At 40.3% G+C, this 16,434-nt stretch overlaps 1 protein-coding gene across 1 annotated transcript in view; it reads right to left on the bottom strand.

Moving 5' to 3' along the window:
• Positions 1-12,093: 12,093 nt before the first annotated feature.
• LOC121920283 (C-type lectin domain family 2 member B-like) overlaps positions 12,094-16,434 on the bottom strand; it is a 16,533-nt gene continuing 12,192 nt past the window's right edge. The window contains exons 3-4 of the mRNA XM_042447412.1: positions 15,548-15,654; positions 12,094-12,208 (exon numbers count right to left, since the gene is read on the bottom strand). Coding sequence (XP_042303346.1) covers positions 12,094-12,208; positions 15,548-15,654 — 222 coding nt within the window. The remainder of the gene's footprint in view (positions 12,209-15,547; positions 15,655-16,434) is intronic.

Genomic DNA, 16,434 nt, shown 5'->3' with positions numbered 1-16,434 from the left:
GATAATGCGTGCAGCTGAATGCTGGACAGAAATTAAAGGACGGAGGTGAAAAAGAGGAAGCCCAGCCAGGAGGACGTTACAGTAATCAAGTCGTGAGATCACTAGGGCATGGACCAGGATCTTGGCAGTAGAGGCGTTTTTTTTTTTTTAATATCTGTGTTTTATTGAATATCTGTGTTCGTCTGTAGAATCAGTATGTAGAGAGATCATGTAGCATCTTTGAGACTTAACTGAAAGAAAGAAATTGGCAGCATGAGTTTTTCTTTTTTTCAGTTTGTCTCAAAGGTGCTACAAGATCTCTTTATGTACTGATTCAGATCAAAGTTATAAACAATCCAGATGAAGCCTCACCAGCATTGCTAATGTTAGGCAAGTTGTACGTTACGTACTGCTGTAATGTTCCTCACATTAGTATCCCATCCCTCCTCCATGGAGCCCAGAATTCATATGGGCTACTGACAGAGAGAGGGCTATGGCATGCTCTGTGGGCATAGCCTTTAAATCTGGCTATACATTCCTCCTTATCCTTTCTGGCCCTCGAGGGCAGGTTATATGTGCCCGAAGTACACTGCCATGGCCATTGCATGGGGGGGAGTGGAGAGAAGACCACACAAATGCAGTTTGCAACCAGGTCAGCTTCCTCCTGGATATTCCATAACTCATAGGAGATCTGTAAAATGGAGGTTAACTTTATCCCCTCTGTTTTTTGAGGTTTTTTCAGGCTATGTGGCCATGTTCTAGAAGAGTTTTTTCCTGCCTTTCTACCAGCATCTGTAGCTGGCATCTTCAGAGAATGCTTGATCCCCAGCAAGCCTTTAGTTTTGAAAAACAAGTTCTGTATGTCTCTTTAGCTCACAAAATAATTGCTATCACATGCTTCAAGCAACAAGTAGAGATTTTTTTGGGCTCACAACTTAAGCAGCTTTTTCCTAACACAGCATGGCATAATTTAAGGAACTGGGGATGTTTAGCCTGGAGAAGAGAAGGTTAAGAGGTGATATGATAGCCCTGTTTAAATACTTGAAGGGATGCCATACTGAGGAGGGAGCTGACTTGTTTTCACTTGCTCCAGAGACTAGGACCGGAGCAATGGATGCAAGCTACAAGAAAAGAGATTCCACCTCAACATTAGGAAGAACTTCCTGACAGTAACGGCTGTCCAACAGTGGAACACACTCCCTCAGAGTGTAGTGGAGTCTCCTTCCTTGGAGGTCTTTAAACAGAGGCTGGATGGCCATCTGTCGGGGATGATTTGATTTGGATTTCCTGCATGGCAGGAGGTTGGACTGGATGGCCCTTGCGGTCTCTTCCAACTCTATTTTTCTATGATTCTATGATTCTAGAGAGATGCTGGCAAAACGTCAGGAATAAACTCTTCTAGAATATGGCCACACAGCCCATAAACCCCACAAAAACTATGGATGCCGGCCATGAAAGCTTTCGACTTCACATTATTCCCACTGCTGCATAACTATCGTAGGGGCCAGGTACTGCCTGGATGCCTCTTCCTTTGCTTTCTGTTAAATGGCAGGATAATCTGGTTAGGATTGGGTTAGGAATCACCATATATTGTTTGACACTGAAGAATCTGCACAGCAAGAGGATTTTGCTTAGTGTTTCATCTGCAGCATTTCACACTCCCCCCTCCACCTTCAATAGCTTTATGCCAATTCTTCTCATCACATGCGTGATGTCCTGGCTGACCGACTGTCTAAAAGTGTCAAAACCCAAAGCTTCCTCTCCTTTGCTCTATACCACATTCTTTTCCTTTATGAACAAAATGCAGTGAAGACCATCTCTGGTACGGATACTCAAAAGCTGATCTATCTCTGTCAGTCCATTTTAACCAATGTGACCCATACGTTTTTCCATTACCTATCAAGGCTATGTGTGATGCCCTGTCTCTACCTCACTCAAAGAGCAGACTTCATGGATGAGTCCAGAAAGGTTTTATTGAATATTAGGCCCAGCACAGTAGCAAGCTCATTGCCAGCATGGAGGCTGAAGCATAGGTTTCACCTTTAAGAACTCCCCAAAAGGCATTCTTTCTTCCAAAGGCTAAACAACCTTGGATCTCACAAATATCTCCTGCAGCTGCTTACGCCTCCCAACATACCAGGCCTATGCCAACATGGCTTCATGACAGCTAAGCAAGCTTTTGCATGGTTAAGAAGCCTGAGTCTGTGTCTGAGTTTCTCTGATACTTTAGAGATTACCACATGGGGGACTGGACATCATTGTCCCGCCCCTGTCCTGTCCTTCCATGCAATCGTGAGAAGTACTTTCAAACTACACCTGTCATTCTCCTGTCCAGGAAGCGTGAGTGAAAGTGATCATGCAAAAGGCTTTCACAGTACACTGCACTGATCCTGTCATTCTCCCATGAGTGAAGTGAAATTGTCCCGTCATTTGCCATCATTTTGTTTTAACGGAAGAACCCATTAATACAATTTTACTAGCCTGCCCCCCATGTGGTAATCTCAAATGTGACTGGTTGATTTCTCTCCAAATTTATGCCAAGCTTGCAAACATGATAGTTGAAGTTCTTTCCACCTCAGATGTACTTTGCTGTGGCTTCTGAAATCTGGCTATTGTTTGTTTGTTTGTTTCAAACAAATTATCAACAAAAAGTAAATAAATAGTAGGTTGGAACCAGAACCTGTGTCCCATGAGCAACAGGCCTCCACTTGCCCAAAGTGACTCTACCAGATTTCCATTTGATCCTGTGGAGCATGTCACCCCATCAGGGTTTAGGCCATTGAGATGGGTCCCTTGACCTTCCATGTGTTTTCAGGAGGCTGGAGGAGCTGCTCGGGGCAGGGGGCATCTACTAACACAGATTACATCCACCTTAATCTGATGCCAACTCAATTATTATGTCAAACACTCAATAGCAGTCACACTCCTTTGAAACTTGTTTTTCCAACAGTAAAATAATTGAAGGACCATTGTGCCAGTGGCATTTGGTGGCTTCCATGTCACTGGAGCAGCAACTCCATTCCATGATTTATTCTGATCTTTCAAGAATCATTCCAAAACTATCCTCAAATCATGTTCAGTGCCATTTATAGCTTCAGACTAAAACCTGAATTAGGTTAACTGCCCCATTGACATGGAAGCTGCCAGGTGTTGCTACATCCAACAGAGTCTGCATTCAGTTTTGGTAGCACTGGGAAGGTGTGGAAGACCCCTATATAAAACCAGTGAGTGTTCACACAATAGGAAATTAGACAGACCAGGAATGAGAACTATGTGGTCTTCTAGATATTGTTGGACTGCAACTCACAGCAGCATTCACTGTAATAGCCAAAGGACCAATAACATCCTGAAGGTCACATGATTCCCACTCTTAAGATTTACTGGTGGTCTAAACTGGCTTAAAGCAGTTTTCATTAAGTGCCTGGAAATACACTTTTGGGGACTGTAAATCCCAGAATCTAGCCTATAAATTACTCATAGTCCAGCTAAATAATTCCTCCAAGTTCCTCATGTTCTCAAAGTACATTTGTTTACTCTTCACTCTCTCTTTCCTCCTTGCTCACTCGTGCGTGTTGGGGGGGGGGGGGGGGGCTTCTCAAAGCATCCCATAAGGACATAAGATTTGTGTTTACCTGCCATAAATTGTGGAATGCAGTCAGCACACCTGGCTCACACACTCTGAACCACCACAAATTTGCTGTCATTCTTTACAGATGCTCCCCCATCTCCTCATTGCCATCAGATCCTTCCATGGGCAGCATCCCTTGTGATTTTCCTCCTGCTAGCAGCTGTCATAGCCTTAGGTGAGTATTAGAATAGTCCCCATCATATGTATTATTTTTATAGTGTGATATGATTTCTGATAAGGATAGGAATAGCTGAACACATAGATGCCTTGTGGCTCTCCAAAGAAGCCTTTCCAGCATTTTCCAGGGCTCTTGTGCCTTCTAGGGACTATGGAGGGGGGGTAATTGTGCTACATTTTCCCCTACACACATTTACTTTAAGCTTCATGGGAGCTTTCCCTAAAACTAGGGCAGATGCAGCCCTCTGAGGCCCAGGGGGAGGAATGTGTGGTATCCAGACCTTTGGAAGTGCCCTACATCTGCCCTCTCCATCCAGGTCACAAACAAAAAAACAGGGCAGGGGGAATTTTGTGGTCTTTTTCTTTCCTTTGGATTGATATACTTCCTGTTTCTTTTTGGAAGCTTTGAAACTGGAGGTTGAGAAAGGACAAGCTGAGGGTGACAGCATGTGCTCTGTGAAATGTGATATGCCTACAGATGATGTCTTATCTTTTCTAAGAAGCAGGCTCTGTAACCAAAGCCAGGGCAATTCCAAAGGTAGGTAACATTCATACGTTCCAGACTTGTTAATTATAACTTACCAAGAAGGAAATGTAGTAATTATTCACAACAGCTATCTTTGTAACTTTATTACAAAACTGTGATATTTTGTGACATTTGAACTTCTGTGGAGACATTCGCTGGATTTAGGAAATACATTCCATCAGCAGAATAGCTCTCTGTTGGAAAAAAACTTGTTTTTTGAGGACAGTTTGAAGACTGGATATCAATCCCTCATCTTCAGCTCAGCCCATACATCAGTGTCTCCTGGGATGGCCATAGGAAGGGAGGGACATCTTTTTTTAGCTATGCACCTACGTTTGGATCAACCTATGTTGTGCATGTGTTCCAGCAGTAAATCCAGCAAAACTACTTACTTTTGTACACTAGTGTAGTATAGTGTAGTATAGTATAGTATAGTCTCTGCATAACATAGCGATAGCAATTTGATTCCACTTTAATGGCCATGCCTTCCTTCTATGGAATACTGTAATCTGTAGTTTGGGAAGACACTTTAGAAATCCCTCTTGGAAAGACCTAATGCTGTAGTTCAGAAGAGTGCAGAAAACTCTGTAGAAGAGAACTTGTTGTAAGTGCTTCATCAAACCAAGATTCTATAAGACAGAGTCATGGCTGTTAAGCAATTTAAAGTGGTATCAATCTGTTGTAACTGTGTATGGAAGTTAGAGCTTTCAAGGTTCTGCTCTTTCTGACCCATGTCAAGTTTGTGTGGACTGGTAAACTGGCTCAGAGCAAGCAAAGAATATACATGCACAATAAAGTCTCAGTTACTTTAGAATGGAGCATATTTTTAGAAAGAACTGATAACATAGGATTCTTTATATATTATTCTAGCAATGAAGTGGTGGGGACTGGTAGGAATATAGAATGCTGGCTCTTGTGGAAACAGGTTTTTCCCAATGCTTTTTATTAGTATTATTTTATTGAAATTACAATGCATACAGTATAATAACACAAATCATAATGGAAAAGCTTCCACTCCCCCCCCCCTTCCCTAATCATGCAATTGTACAAAACTAGTGAAATGTACTTTAATTGGTTTGTATTCTTCGGGTGGTCTAGAGCTATTGGATTCTATACTTGCTAGGTCTCCAGTTTCCCATCAGTAGAAATGAAAGCAGAGTCCAAAACATAAAAGGGTTGCTTGACTCTTCCTCCCCAGTAAATTCCAGTTGTAAACTCTGCCCTGCACACTGGCATCTCTACAAGAACAAGTGCTACTGGCCATCAACTGATGTTAAATCCTGGAATGAAAGCCAAGCAGACTGCTCAGCAAGGATTTCTCAGCTGGTGGTGATCCAAGGCAAAGAAGACTTGGTAAAGGAATCCATCAGATCATTCTTATTTTGTGTCAATATGCATTTTTAGCACAAGTAGATTCCACTGATTTCAAGCAAGGGTTCATTGGATTTCAGCTTTCTGATAATAACAGTGGCCATTGAAAATGAGGAGGTCTTCAAATGTAAGGCCTACTCCTCTGTTTCACTGATACAAATGCTGTGGTAATTCTTAGAGCATATATAGAGAATCAGGACATCTTAGGGTGCATATACATTGTAGAAATAATGTAGTTTGTCCCCATTTTAAGTGCTGTAACTCAATCATATAAAATCCCAGGACTTGCATTCTCAGCCAACGTGTGTTTGTGCCTTACAAAACAACAAATCCCAGGATTCTTTAGGATAGAGCCATGACAGTTAACATGATATCAGACTGCATTATTTCTACAGTGTAGATGCACCCTTGGTCAGTAATTCTGAAAGAAGACAAAGATAATTCAAAAATTATTCACTGTTTAATCCATCCCAGATCTGGGTATAATTTCATGGAATGTAAGTATGCTTTTCCGTTTAAATTGTCTCTGTTTTGTATCAAGGTAGGCCACATAATTTTATATGTTTCTGGAAAAATAAACCAGTAAATCTTTTGTACTATGTCAATGAAGTATTTATTGGTATGACAGTTGACATGGATAATGTATGAAAAAGGATTTTGTAACATTCATGTATCATCCATGCAGCTGATGAAGTAGACCAAGTCTAGTAAAGCTTATGCCAAAGCATCTTTTGCTCAGTCTCAAAAGTGCTATAAAATCCCTTTGCATAGTGATATGCCAGACTAACAGGGCTATGTCTCTAAATTCTACCCCCATGGACTATATAGACAAGCACATGGTAATACTCTGATGTGCCAAACAGGCTCAGAGAAAAACACTGTAAAAATGTAGAAGTATTTTCTATTTGTGATACAGGAGTTCTTACAGCAGATTACTCAAGATATGCGTACGTACTGGGCTGGACTTTTTATGTCATTGCCAGAGAGGAAATGGATGTGGATGTCAGGATCCCAGTTTGACCAGACTCGGTGAGTTTATATTTTGATGGTACTTTTTATTTTATAATCAATGTTTCACACCTTGCAATTCTTGGAGTTGAAATAGGTGATTCAGCAGATGCTCTCCATTCTGCTGGCTCTTATTTCAACCACCATCATTTTTATCAGAGGGGGAATTAAGTCTTAAAGGAAAGACAGTAAGAGGAGAATTAATTTAGCAGAATTCTGGCTGGATTACCTACTTCTAAGCAGCACTGTGTTTTGTTTTGTTTTTAATTGTCATACTCTATTCAAGATCCTGGGGTTTACCTTAAAAGCTTGAATGACTTGGAGGCAAAAATAACTACTCCTCATCAGTGGCGTCATTAGGTTTGGCATCATCCGGTGCAGTAACTCATGGTGTCACCCCCCACATAGACCTCCTTTCCCATTCCACACCATACAGAATCCTTACTAAAAAAAAATTGTACTAATATTACTCATAAATCATAATTCCTGTATATCCCTAAATGTAATCACAGATAGTTGTGACATAAAACAACTAGCAACATTAAAATTATACCTTTAAATTAAATAAGTAGATCACAGGCACAGGCTAAATGTTTCCATGTGCATTGTATTATGTGATTAAAGAGAAAGGTTGGTAAAATGTAATTAAGAATTAAAAAGAATTAAAAATTTGTAATGTTTTTATTTAAAAAACATTTAAAAAGTGTAACAAATAAAATAAAAACCAGGGGCCTCTCCTTTCTCTTCCCACTGAGCCTTAACCCACTCACACCATCTCTTCAGCATTTTAAAGACACACACATGAATGCCACAGCCCATTTCTGCCAAAAGGCAGATGCTTGGTGAGCAGTTCACTCTAGCATTCCAGCATGTGTAGTGAGAGCCAGCATGGTATAGTGGTTTCAGTGTTGGCCTGAAACTCTGGAGGCCAGGGTTCAAATCCCTGCACAACCATATAAACCCACTAGGTGAATTTGGGCAAATCATACATTCTCAACCTCAGGGGAAGGTGATGGTAAAGCCCTTCTGAACACATCTTCCCAAGAAACCCCATGTTATGGTTGCCTTAGGGTCACATAAGTTGGACGTAACTTGAAGGAACACAGCAAAAAGTTGCCCCCTATTATGCCACTCTTCCTCATTGATTTTGTTGGCAGGGAAACATTATTATCATCTAACAAGGTTTGGGAAACTGACTGCATTAAAGAAAAGGCTTCAGTAGTGGACTATGCTGATTTTAACTGCCTTTAAATGGATATTTCAAATAGTTTCATTACATTTCATTGTTCATCTTTTCAATGTTTTGTCTATAGTGTGTTCTATATAATATTGTAGAATTGTATTTTTGAATTTTGTATTATTTTAAAAGTTAGTAATCCTCTTTGATTGGGGGGAAAGTGTACGATACACAGACGTTGTACTCTTTCTGGCACAAAGTTAAGAATATTTCCACTGGCTTTTTTTTTTAATGAGTTTACATGTAAAGGTCTATTTCAAAACCAAATCTAGTTGAATCAGTTTTATCCCTTTGATTTTTCTCTTATGTGTTTAGATCTTAGGTCTTTTAAATGTACAAAATGTGCAGATTTTAATGTACGGTTCTTTGAAATCCTCTTTGGAATGAATGGAGAGTACATAATTTTTTAAAAAAGATATACCCATGATGGATAGAATGATAGAGGTTGTCACCGGGGGAAATTGACACAGTCTTGAATCCCATTGACTCTGTATCCTCTTTTTTTCTCCAGGTTTCAAGAACCAAAACTCTATGGAGAAGAATATTGTGGAGCCATAAAAAATAAATTAATTATTTCTGATACTTGCAATGCAGTATTTAGGTGGATTTGCCAGAAAGACTCCATCCTGATTTGATTTTTTAAATAGATTTACAATATAATTATGATATCTAATTTTATTATTTTCTGAAAACACAAGATAAAAAATAAAATAATAAATGAGCATATTAATGTAGATGAAAGAATTTAGCTCAAGAAATGAGAGGTATATGGCGAGGAATATAAGGATCTGTTTTATGAGGCTATGTCCACAACAAGGGAGAAGAATAAAGAATATTTGTCAGAAGTAATCTGCAGCTGGTTTCTTTTTTAAAAATTTTTTGCTTTAGTACTTCAATATGTAATTTTGCACAATATTATGCAAAATATTACATATTATTCCTTTCTTACCCCCCCCCTCCTCTTCCATGGCTTTCCAGAGGTCAAAAATATTCCTACTACAGTCAGAAACCTTCTTGAAAAGTGTGGGTCATGGATTTAATTACATCATTTACTGGTTTCATTTTCTGCTAATGAGACATTTTTCATCTAATACTAATATTAAAAAAACCAGCTATTCTTAACCCAATATGGAACAATAATTCTGGAGGCTGAAAAATAGCTCAGGAATATACTTATTGTTAGGGTTATCCAATAAGAACAATCTGAAGAGTAGGATCTGAAAATAATGATATTCCCAATAGTACAGGATGAAAATATAGAATATGGGCTCTTTATAGTCAGTCTCAGTCAAATTAGAGAAAATGCTTCAAAAACCGTGCAATAATTATTGGAGGGTGGGAGAGTCATGTGTCATCTTTAAAATCAATTTTCTCTTTTAAAACAAACTTTCGTGGATTGAAATCTACTCCTTCAGATTGTCCAGATGGAGGACCTTATCACACGTGGGGGGTTTGCAGCTCAGATCCGCAGTCACTCCTGTTCTAGCAATGCAAAGTGTGATGTTTTTCCACACCAGATCCGGATTCACTCCTCTCTAGCAATGCAGATTGAGGTTAAAACGTCATGTTTTACCACACCTGGTTGCCTTTCTGTTGCCCTTCCGAATTGAGGGGGAAGTGAAGTCAGTTCTATTCCAAGCAAGTCACGGATGCGGATTCAAGCAAAGGGAAGTGGGTGCACTTTGTATAACCACACCAGAGGGTTCAACAATTCGAATTGGCACTTTTGCACATGCTCAGTGGGGCTCTGTACGCTGTCCTCCTTCCCTGACCCCTCTTTAGCTGTCATCCTTCACCGGAGTGAAGAACCAGTCAGAGGATGGTGGGATAGGTCACTGGGGATGGCTGGAGCCAGGACTGGGATGCAGAAGAAAGCAGGGGATGATGGGATAGGTCACTGGGCCCAGGATTGGGAGGCAGGAGCAGTTAGAGGATGATGGGATAGGTCACTGGGGCTAGGATTGGGAGGCAGAGGCAGTCAGAGGATGATGGGATAGGTCTCTGGGGGCAGGATTGGGAGTCAGGGGCAGTCAGATGATGATGGGATAGGTCACTGGGGCTAGGATTGGGAGGCAGGGACAGTCAGAGGATGATGGGATAGGTCATGGGCTAGGACTGGGAGGCAGGGGCAGTCAGAGGATGATGGGATAGATCACTGGGCCCAGGACTGGGAGGCAGGGGCAGTCAGAGGATGATGGGATAGGTCTCTGGGGCCAGGATAGGGGTGAAGGAGAAGGCAGGGGATGATGGGAATGATGGGATGGATTGCAGGGTGGCAGAGGGGGCGAGATAGCATGAATCCTCTCGATTGGATTTCTGCAATGCGCTTGTACCATACCCGGAAGCTACAGATGGTACAGAATATGGCAGCCAGACTGGTCACTGGTACTTCTAGGGCCAGTCATATTACACCTGTACTTAAAGATCTGCATTGGCTGCCCATTCGCTTCCGGGCACAATACAAGGTGTTGGTTATAACCTATAAAGCCCTACATGGCTTGGGCCCAGGATACCTTGAGGACCACCTCTCCCTATACATTCCGCCCCGAACCCTCAGAACATCTGGGCAGCAACTACTGAGGGTCCCGGGGGCTAGATTAGCCTCCACAGCAAGGAGGTCATATTCCATCTTCGCCCCGACCCTCTGGAATACGCTGCCCATAGAGCTCCGCTCGGCCACCTCCCTGGCCCAGTTCAGGAAGGAATTAAAAACCTTCCTGTTCCAATTAGCATTCCCCGACACAAGCTCCAGCTAGTCTTCCCCCCTCTGACAGCAGTGATGGCTGGTTGACGGGGTTTTAATATTGGTTTTAACTGTTTTATTGTATTTGTACTGTTGTTATTTTGATTTGCTGTGTTGATGTATTGTATTGCTTTGATTTGCTGTGCACCGCCCTGATCACAGGAAGGGCGGTATACAAATAAAATTTTTATTATTTATTTTTATTTAAGGAGAAAGAGGGGGATGACGGAGCAGGACACGGGGCCAAGGGGGGTGGCATCGGCGTGGTTTTCCACACCAGACCAATTTGAAATATAATCGAAGGGAGCTTGGAAGTGAATTCTGTGAAGTCCCTTTTTTACTGGTTTTACCAAAATGAGGGGACACTTCGGAAACACTGCTGAAGCACCTCACAAGGAGCTCCCATAGAAATGAATGGCGTCTGACAACACATTCACTTTACGACATGAAACCGCATCGTTGGAAGTGCAGTCACTTTGGAAGTGAGCCGGAACTGGGCCAGAAAACCACCCAAAAGCTCCGTGTGATATACTCCAGAGTCACCAGCTAGGCCAAAGATTCTCTCCTCCATCCTTTCAAGCGGCAGCCTCAACATGTCTGGGCTTATTTTCCCCAAGTTGATTCAAGCTCCCACAGAAGGGAAGAGGAAGGAAGGAAGGGGGACGTTGGCAGAGAGATCAAGAGGAAAAGCAGAAGGTTGGGGTTTTTTTTTGGAAGAGAGAAGTAAAAGGGAAAAGAAAAAGCATCTGAAGCATTGGAGCCCTGGGGAAGCAGCAAAGCTAAGGAACAGCATATTCTAATGAAGCAGTAGGAAAGAAAAAGACTGACCTTCTAGGGGTAGCTCCCCCTGGTGGGGATCCCAAAATGTCTTTTTCTTTTTCTTGCCTATAGGAGCAACTGGGAGCAGCAACCCAAGCAGAGGATGTTTCTCCCTTCTCTGCTGCAAAATATTACATTGTTAGAGTTCTTATTTGCTCAAATAATCCATAAACTATTTCCAGTCTTTCAAACAGTGTTCAATTGGCTTATGCTTTAGAACCCACATTAATTTAGCCATTTGGACTAACTCAGCAAACTTAACAATCCATTTTTTTCATCATCAGTGCTTCAGTCCATTTTCCAGTTTAAGCAAACAATATTTTTTCTGGTGTTGTCATGTAACTCATTACAGTACTTCTAAGTTCTAACCAAAGCATGATGGCAGAACACATACAGCCAGTCTTTGAGAAATCCAGTATGGAATGTTTCCCCAGCAAGCATTCACAGGTTGTGCACCCAGATTGTATAAATGAGGCAGACATAAGCTAATTTGCCTCTTGTAGTGATCAACAGAAGATGAGAAGGGATGAACACATTATGAGCACATCCATCTTAGGATGCACTGTTGTTAAAAGATGAGGACATTGGGGGCATGGGATGACCTTTTATGATCTCTTTACTGATTTGCTACAGATCCAAGGCTCCTCTCTTGTGCAGGAGGAGCTGGCAGCTCCTTGATCGTTTATGTAAGCACATTTTCCTCCACCACGAATCTGAAACCTAAAAAGCAACAAAAGAGATGTCCCAAACATGCACAAAAATTCGAGGTCATAGCTATGTTAGTCTGGAGAACCAGTGTGCAAATGGATTTTGTAGCACCCCTGAGACTAAATGGAAGAAGCTTGTAGCATGAGCTTTTGCAGACTTCAGTTTACTTCCTCAGATGCAAGCACAAAAATTGTAACTCTGGGAACTACAGATTGAGTCTTACTTATCCAAAATATTCAGTACCAGGTATAAACATTCATTTATATTTCACATACACCTTATACACATTTGTTGGTGTGTGCTTCTTGTTGTTTCAAATTTATGGTGATGTTGAGGCAAACTGATCATGGGTTTACTTGGCAAGATTTGTTCCGAGAAGGTTTGCCACTTTCTTCCCTGGAGACTGAAAGCATGTGACTTGACCAATGTCACCCAGTCTGTGGATAATATTATACACTAGTTTTAATAATTTTGCTCATGAAACAAAATATGTGTACATCAATCCATCAGAAAGCAAAGGTGTCACTATCTCAGCCACAAATGAAAAAGTATCTGCTTTTGGAATACATTGGAATTTCAGACAAGGGAGACTCAACCTGTACCATAATATTATGTTACCTGGAGGAAACAACCAAGAATATAATGTATATATTATAATTATAAGTCTAGACATTTTAATCAAAAAATTGACTCTGAAAACCTGAGTCAGCTTATCCACAGGTCAATGTAAGTACGTAAATCTACAATGTACTGTACTTAAATTCTTATTAAAAAATGAACCACCCCCTGGTAAAAGGCAAGAATGTAATCTGTTCTAGAAGCACTCACCCCCGCTCCCTTTATATATATATTCTCTCATCCATTAAGCCTATATGAACAAAAACCGTTATGCCTGCTGGAATTTCGTACGTTTTCTGGCACTGTTTTCCTTTGCTTCATCCTTTGCATCCTTTGTTACATATCCCTAAGTTTTACTCTCGACTTATTCATGAGTCACACCAAAATCCATAATATTAGTCCCAAAACCTGCCCTTGACTAATACATGATGTCGATTTATAGTTCAGCATATACTGTAAACTAATCTGGAAACTAATTTTCACCTGAAAAAATAGAGGGCCCCTTGAGTTCTGATTATTAAGCTACTAACCAAACAAAATCCTTCCAAATCAGCTCTGATGATCAACATAAAGTAAAATTTTAAAATTGCCATTGTCTAGAATTCCAAGATGCTTCAAATTCTTTTGATTCCAATTCTACTCTAGTTGGGACTGCCAACGGGTTTCAGGCCCATTTGTTGTGTTATGATGGCAGGTAATAAAAATGTATTTATCTAATATATTTTGTACCATCCTTCCGTCACACTCCCAGAGCTTATTTATACAAAAGAAAAACAAACCTAAGAACTTTTTAAAAACAAAAACAAAAACAAACTACATTGACAGAGCCAGCAGAACGTAACAATTAAATATTTACAAATTATCCTTATTAATATTCAGAGTTAATTTTCTTTCTAAGGCAGATTCCAATGATAATATTTGAATGTTCTCCTTAAAGATAAAAATGTTTATACATGTTCACCCATTTCTCCATACTGGCTCAAAAATGACCACTTTTTGTAGCCCAAGGTCCAAAACACACTGTAGAAATAATCCAGTTTAAGACCACTTTAACTACCCTGGCTCAATGCTAGCCAGTCCTGGGAACTGTAGTTTATTGTGGCATCAGAGCTCTCTACAGAGGCGGCTAAATGTCTCACAAAACTACAGTTGCCAGAATTCCCTAGAATTGAGCCAAGGCAGTTAAAGCAGTCTCAAACTGCATTATTTCTGCAGTGTGTTTTGCCCCTATGTCAACAGTTCTAGTAGAAGGAGAAAAGACAGATCTACACCAATGCATCTACCTGGGAAATGGTCCTAATTAATCCTGGAAATAGCCAGAAAGAGATGAGTTTGACTACCTCCAAAATGGCAGGATCCCACTTCTACATGTTCAAACTTATCAAAAAATCTGTCTAACAAGCATCATCTCAGGTGGGAAAACTTTTACTATACAAAAAGCTTCAGAACCTACCTTCGCTCATTGCGTATGGATCTGTCTCACTCTTACAACAGTTCACTGACATGGCATTCCTTCAGCAAGTCTGAATTACCCTGATTCCTAGATTTCTCTGTTCTCCACTTTGGGTGCTTCTGTTTTCTACCTCTCTTGCAATGGACATTTACCTTGAAAATTCTCCACAAAATCTCTTAGAGTCTTTTCTAACTCTTCCTTAAAGCCAACACTGGACTTTATCACACTGGGAAAATCAGTGGTTTAAACAGCCATTATCCCGTGAAAACTGAGCGAATTTAGTTAACATTTTCACACAACATTGTGATAAAAGTATCCCGGGAATAAATAGGCAATGAACAGCAACAATCATTCATGGGGAAATCCCGCGAATGATTTGTTGCTATTCATTGCCTGTTTATTCTCGGGATAATGGCTCTTTAGTTGCAATGTGTGTGAAAATGTTAATTGCGATTAATTGTGGGAGCACTGGTCACCCAATGGGCAACCCAATCTACCCTCCAACATAACTGCATTCATTTCTAGTTGAAATGACAGGAGTAACAGCAAGGCTTTGTGAAAGCTTCACACTCAGAAACATCTTGAAAAGCCCTCACTGTTTTGTGACTGGTGCTGGTGAATGATAATAATTAGTTATTTTTATTTTTATTTCCCTCCTTTCCCACAATAATGGGACTCAAGGCAGCTTACAACATATTGTATATACTCCTCTATAAATTAATCTCATGTATAGGACAGAACATTTATATAACCCCTTGCTAAATTGAGAGTACAACTTAGAGGCATGTAACAAAGGATGCAAAAGACCAACTGAATGAAAAATATTGCTTTTCACTTTCCATAAATTTAATATTTTACAAATCTTTTGAATGTGGCTGTGGACATGCAGTAAAGCACCCAGCTCAAAAGTTTTGTTTTGTGTGGGGGTTTTTTAAAAGAAAGATTCATGATAAAGCAGCATCCTAACAAGATCCTAACCATTTAAAAAAATCTATATAACTTTACCTGATTTTAAAGATTAAAATTCTAAAGATTAAGACAAAATGGTTACCACTACAGATACAGTGGTGAAAGCCAGAGCTTAGTCCATTTGGCCCTCTCAACTATTTCTGGTGGACTTTTGCATTGCCTGGGCAGAAAAATGCTAGCTATAGCACTGCAGAGAAGCATAACCCTGGAGCTATTTCAGCAAAGGAGTAGCTAGCAATATTTCTGGCCTCTGAATATCACCATTTATTTCTTGAAAGGTGACTCACCATTTGTTGAAAATAGTGACTCACCATTTGTTGAAAATAGTACCATTAACCCATTTCCATGGCTCTGTTTCTAGATCCCTCTCAAGACCAATCCAGTGGTCAGCAGATGTTTTATACCGTAACAAAAAATCCTAGAGGAAAAAAGTATGCGCACATTACCAACATCAGTTTAAGTGACCCCATATGTTTTCATTTTGATAAAGTATTATACATGAATAATGTATAAATTCAAGAGACATGAATTTAAGTAGTTATGAAGATGGGAGCATATGAATAAATAGACCTTGACAAAACCTTTGGTAGAAAAAAGAACAGGACACAGAACAATGGATGCAAGCTACAGGAAAAGAGATTCCAGCTCAACATTAGGAGGAACTTCCTGACAGTAAGGGCTGTTCGACGGTGAAACAAACGTCCACAGAGTGTAGTGGAGTCTCCTTCCTTAGAGGTCTTTAAGTAGAGGCTGGCCATCTGTCAGGTATGTTTTGATTGAGATTTCCTGCATGGCAGGGGGTTGGACTGGATGGCCCTTGTAGTCTCTTCCAAGTCTATGTTTCTATGATTCTATGAAAATACAAATTTATCATGAATGGTGAAAAACTCCACATCTGGAAATCTGAGAGGGGGAAAAATATGGATTTGAAAAAAATGGCAGAAGTTATTTTAGTCAATGGCATTGCCTTGTACTGATGCATGATGAAAGATAAGCAATGAGAAACACATGGATACTCTGTTGCCATAGATTCTTTACCCATGGATAGTGATGCAAATTTATCTCTTTATATTTCCCGTACTTGAAGGAGGATGGGAAATGTTACTATTCTTTCTCCTCTGTGAAAAACAAGATATTTCAGTTTGATCACCCCTCATAAACAAGTGAACCATTCCTGACAAATTCTCAGAGAATGAGG

The sequence above is a fragment of the Sceloporus undulatus genome, chromosome 2 (assembly GCF_019175285.1).
Source record: "Sceloporus undulatus isolate JIND9_A2432 ecotype Alabama chromosome 2, SceUnd_v1.1, whole genome shotgun sequence".
In the NCBI taxonomy this organism is placed as follows: domain Eukaryota; kingdom Metazoa; phylum Chordata; class Lepidosauria; order Squamata; family Phrynosomatidae; genus Sceloporus; species Sceloporus undulatus.
Note: the sequence above shows the minus strand (reverse complement) of the source record. Positions and strands in the feature narration are given on the sequence as shown.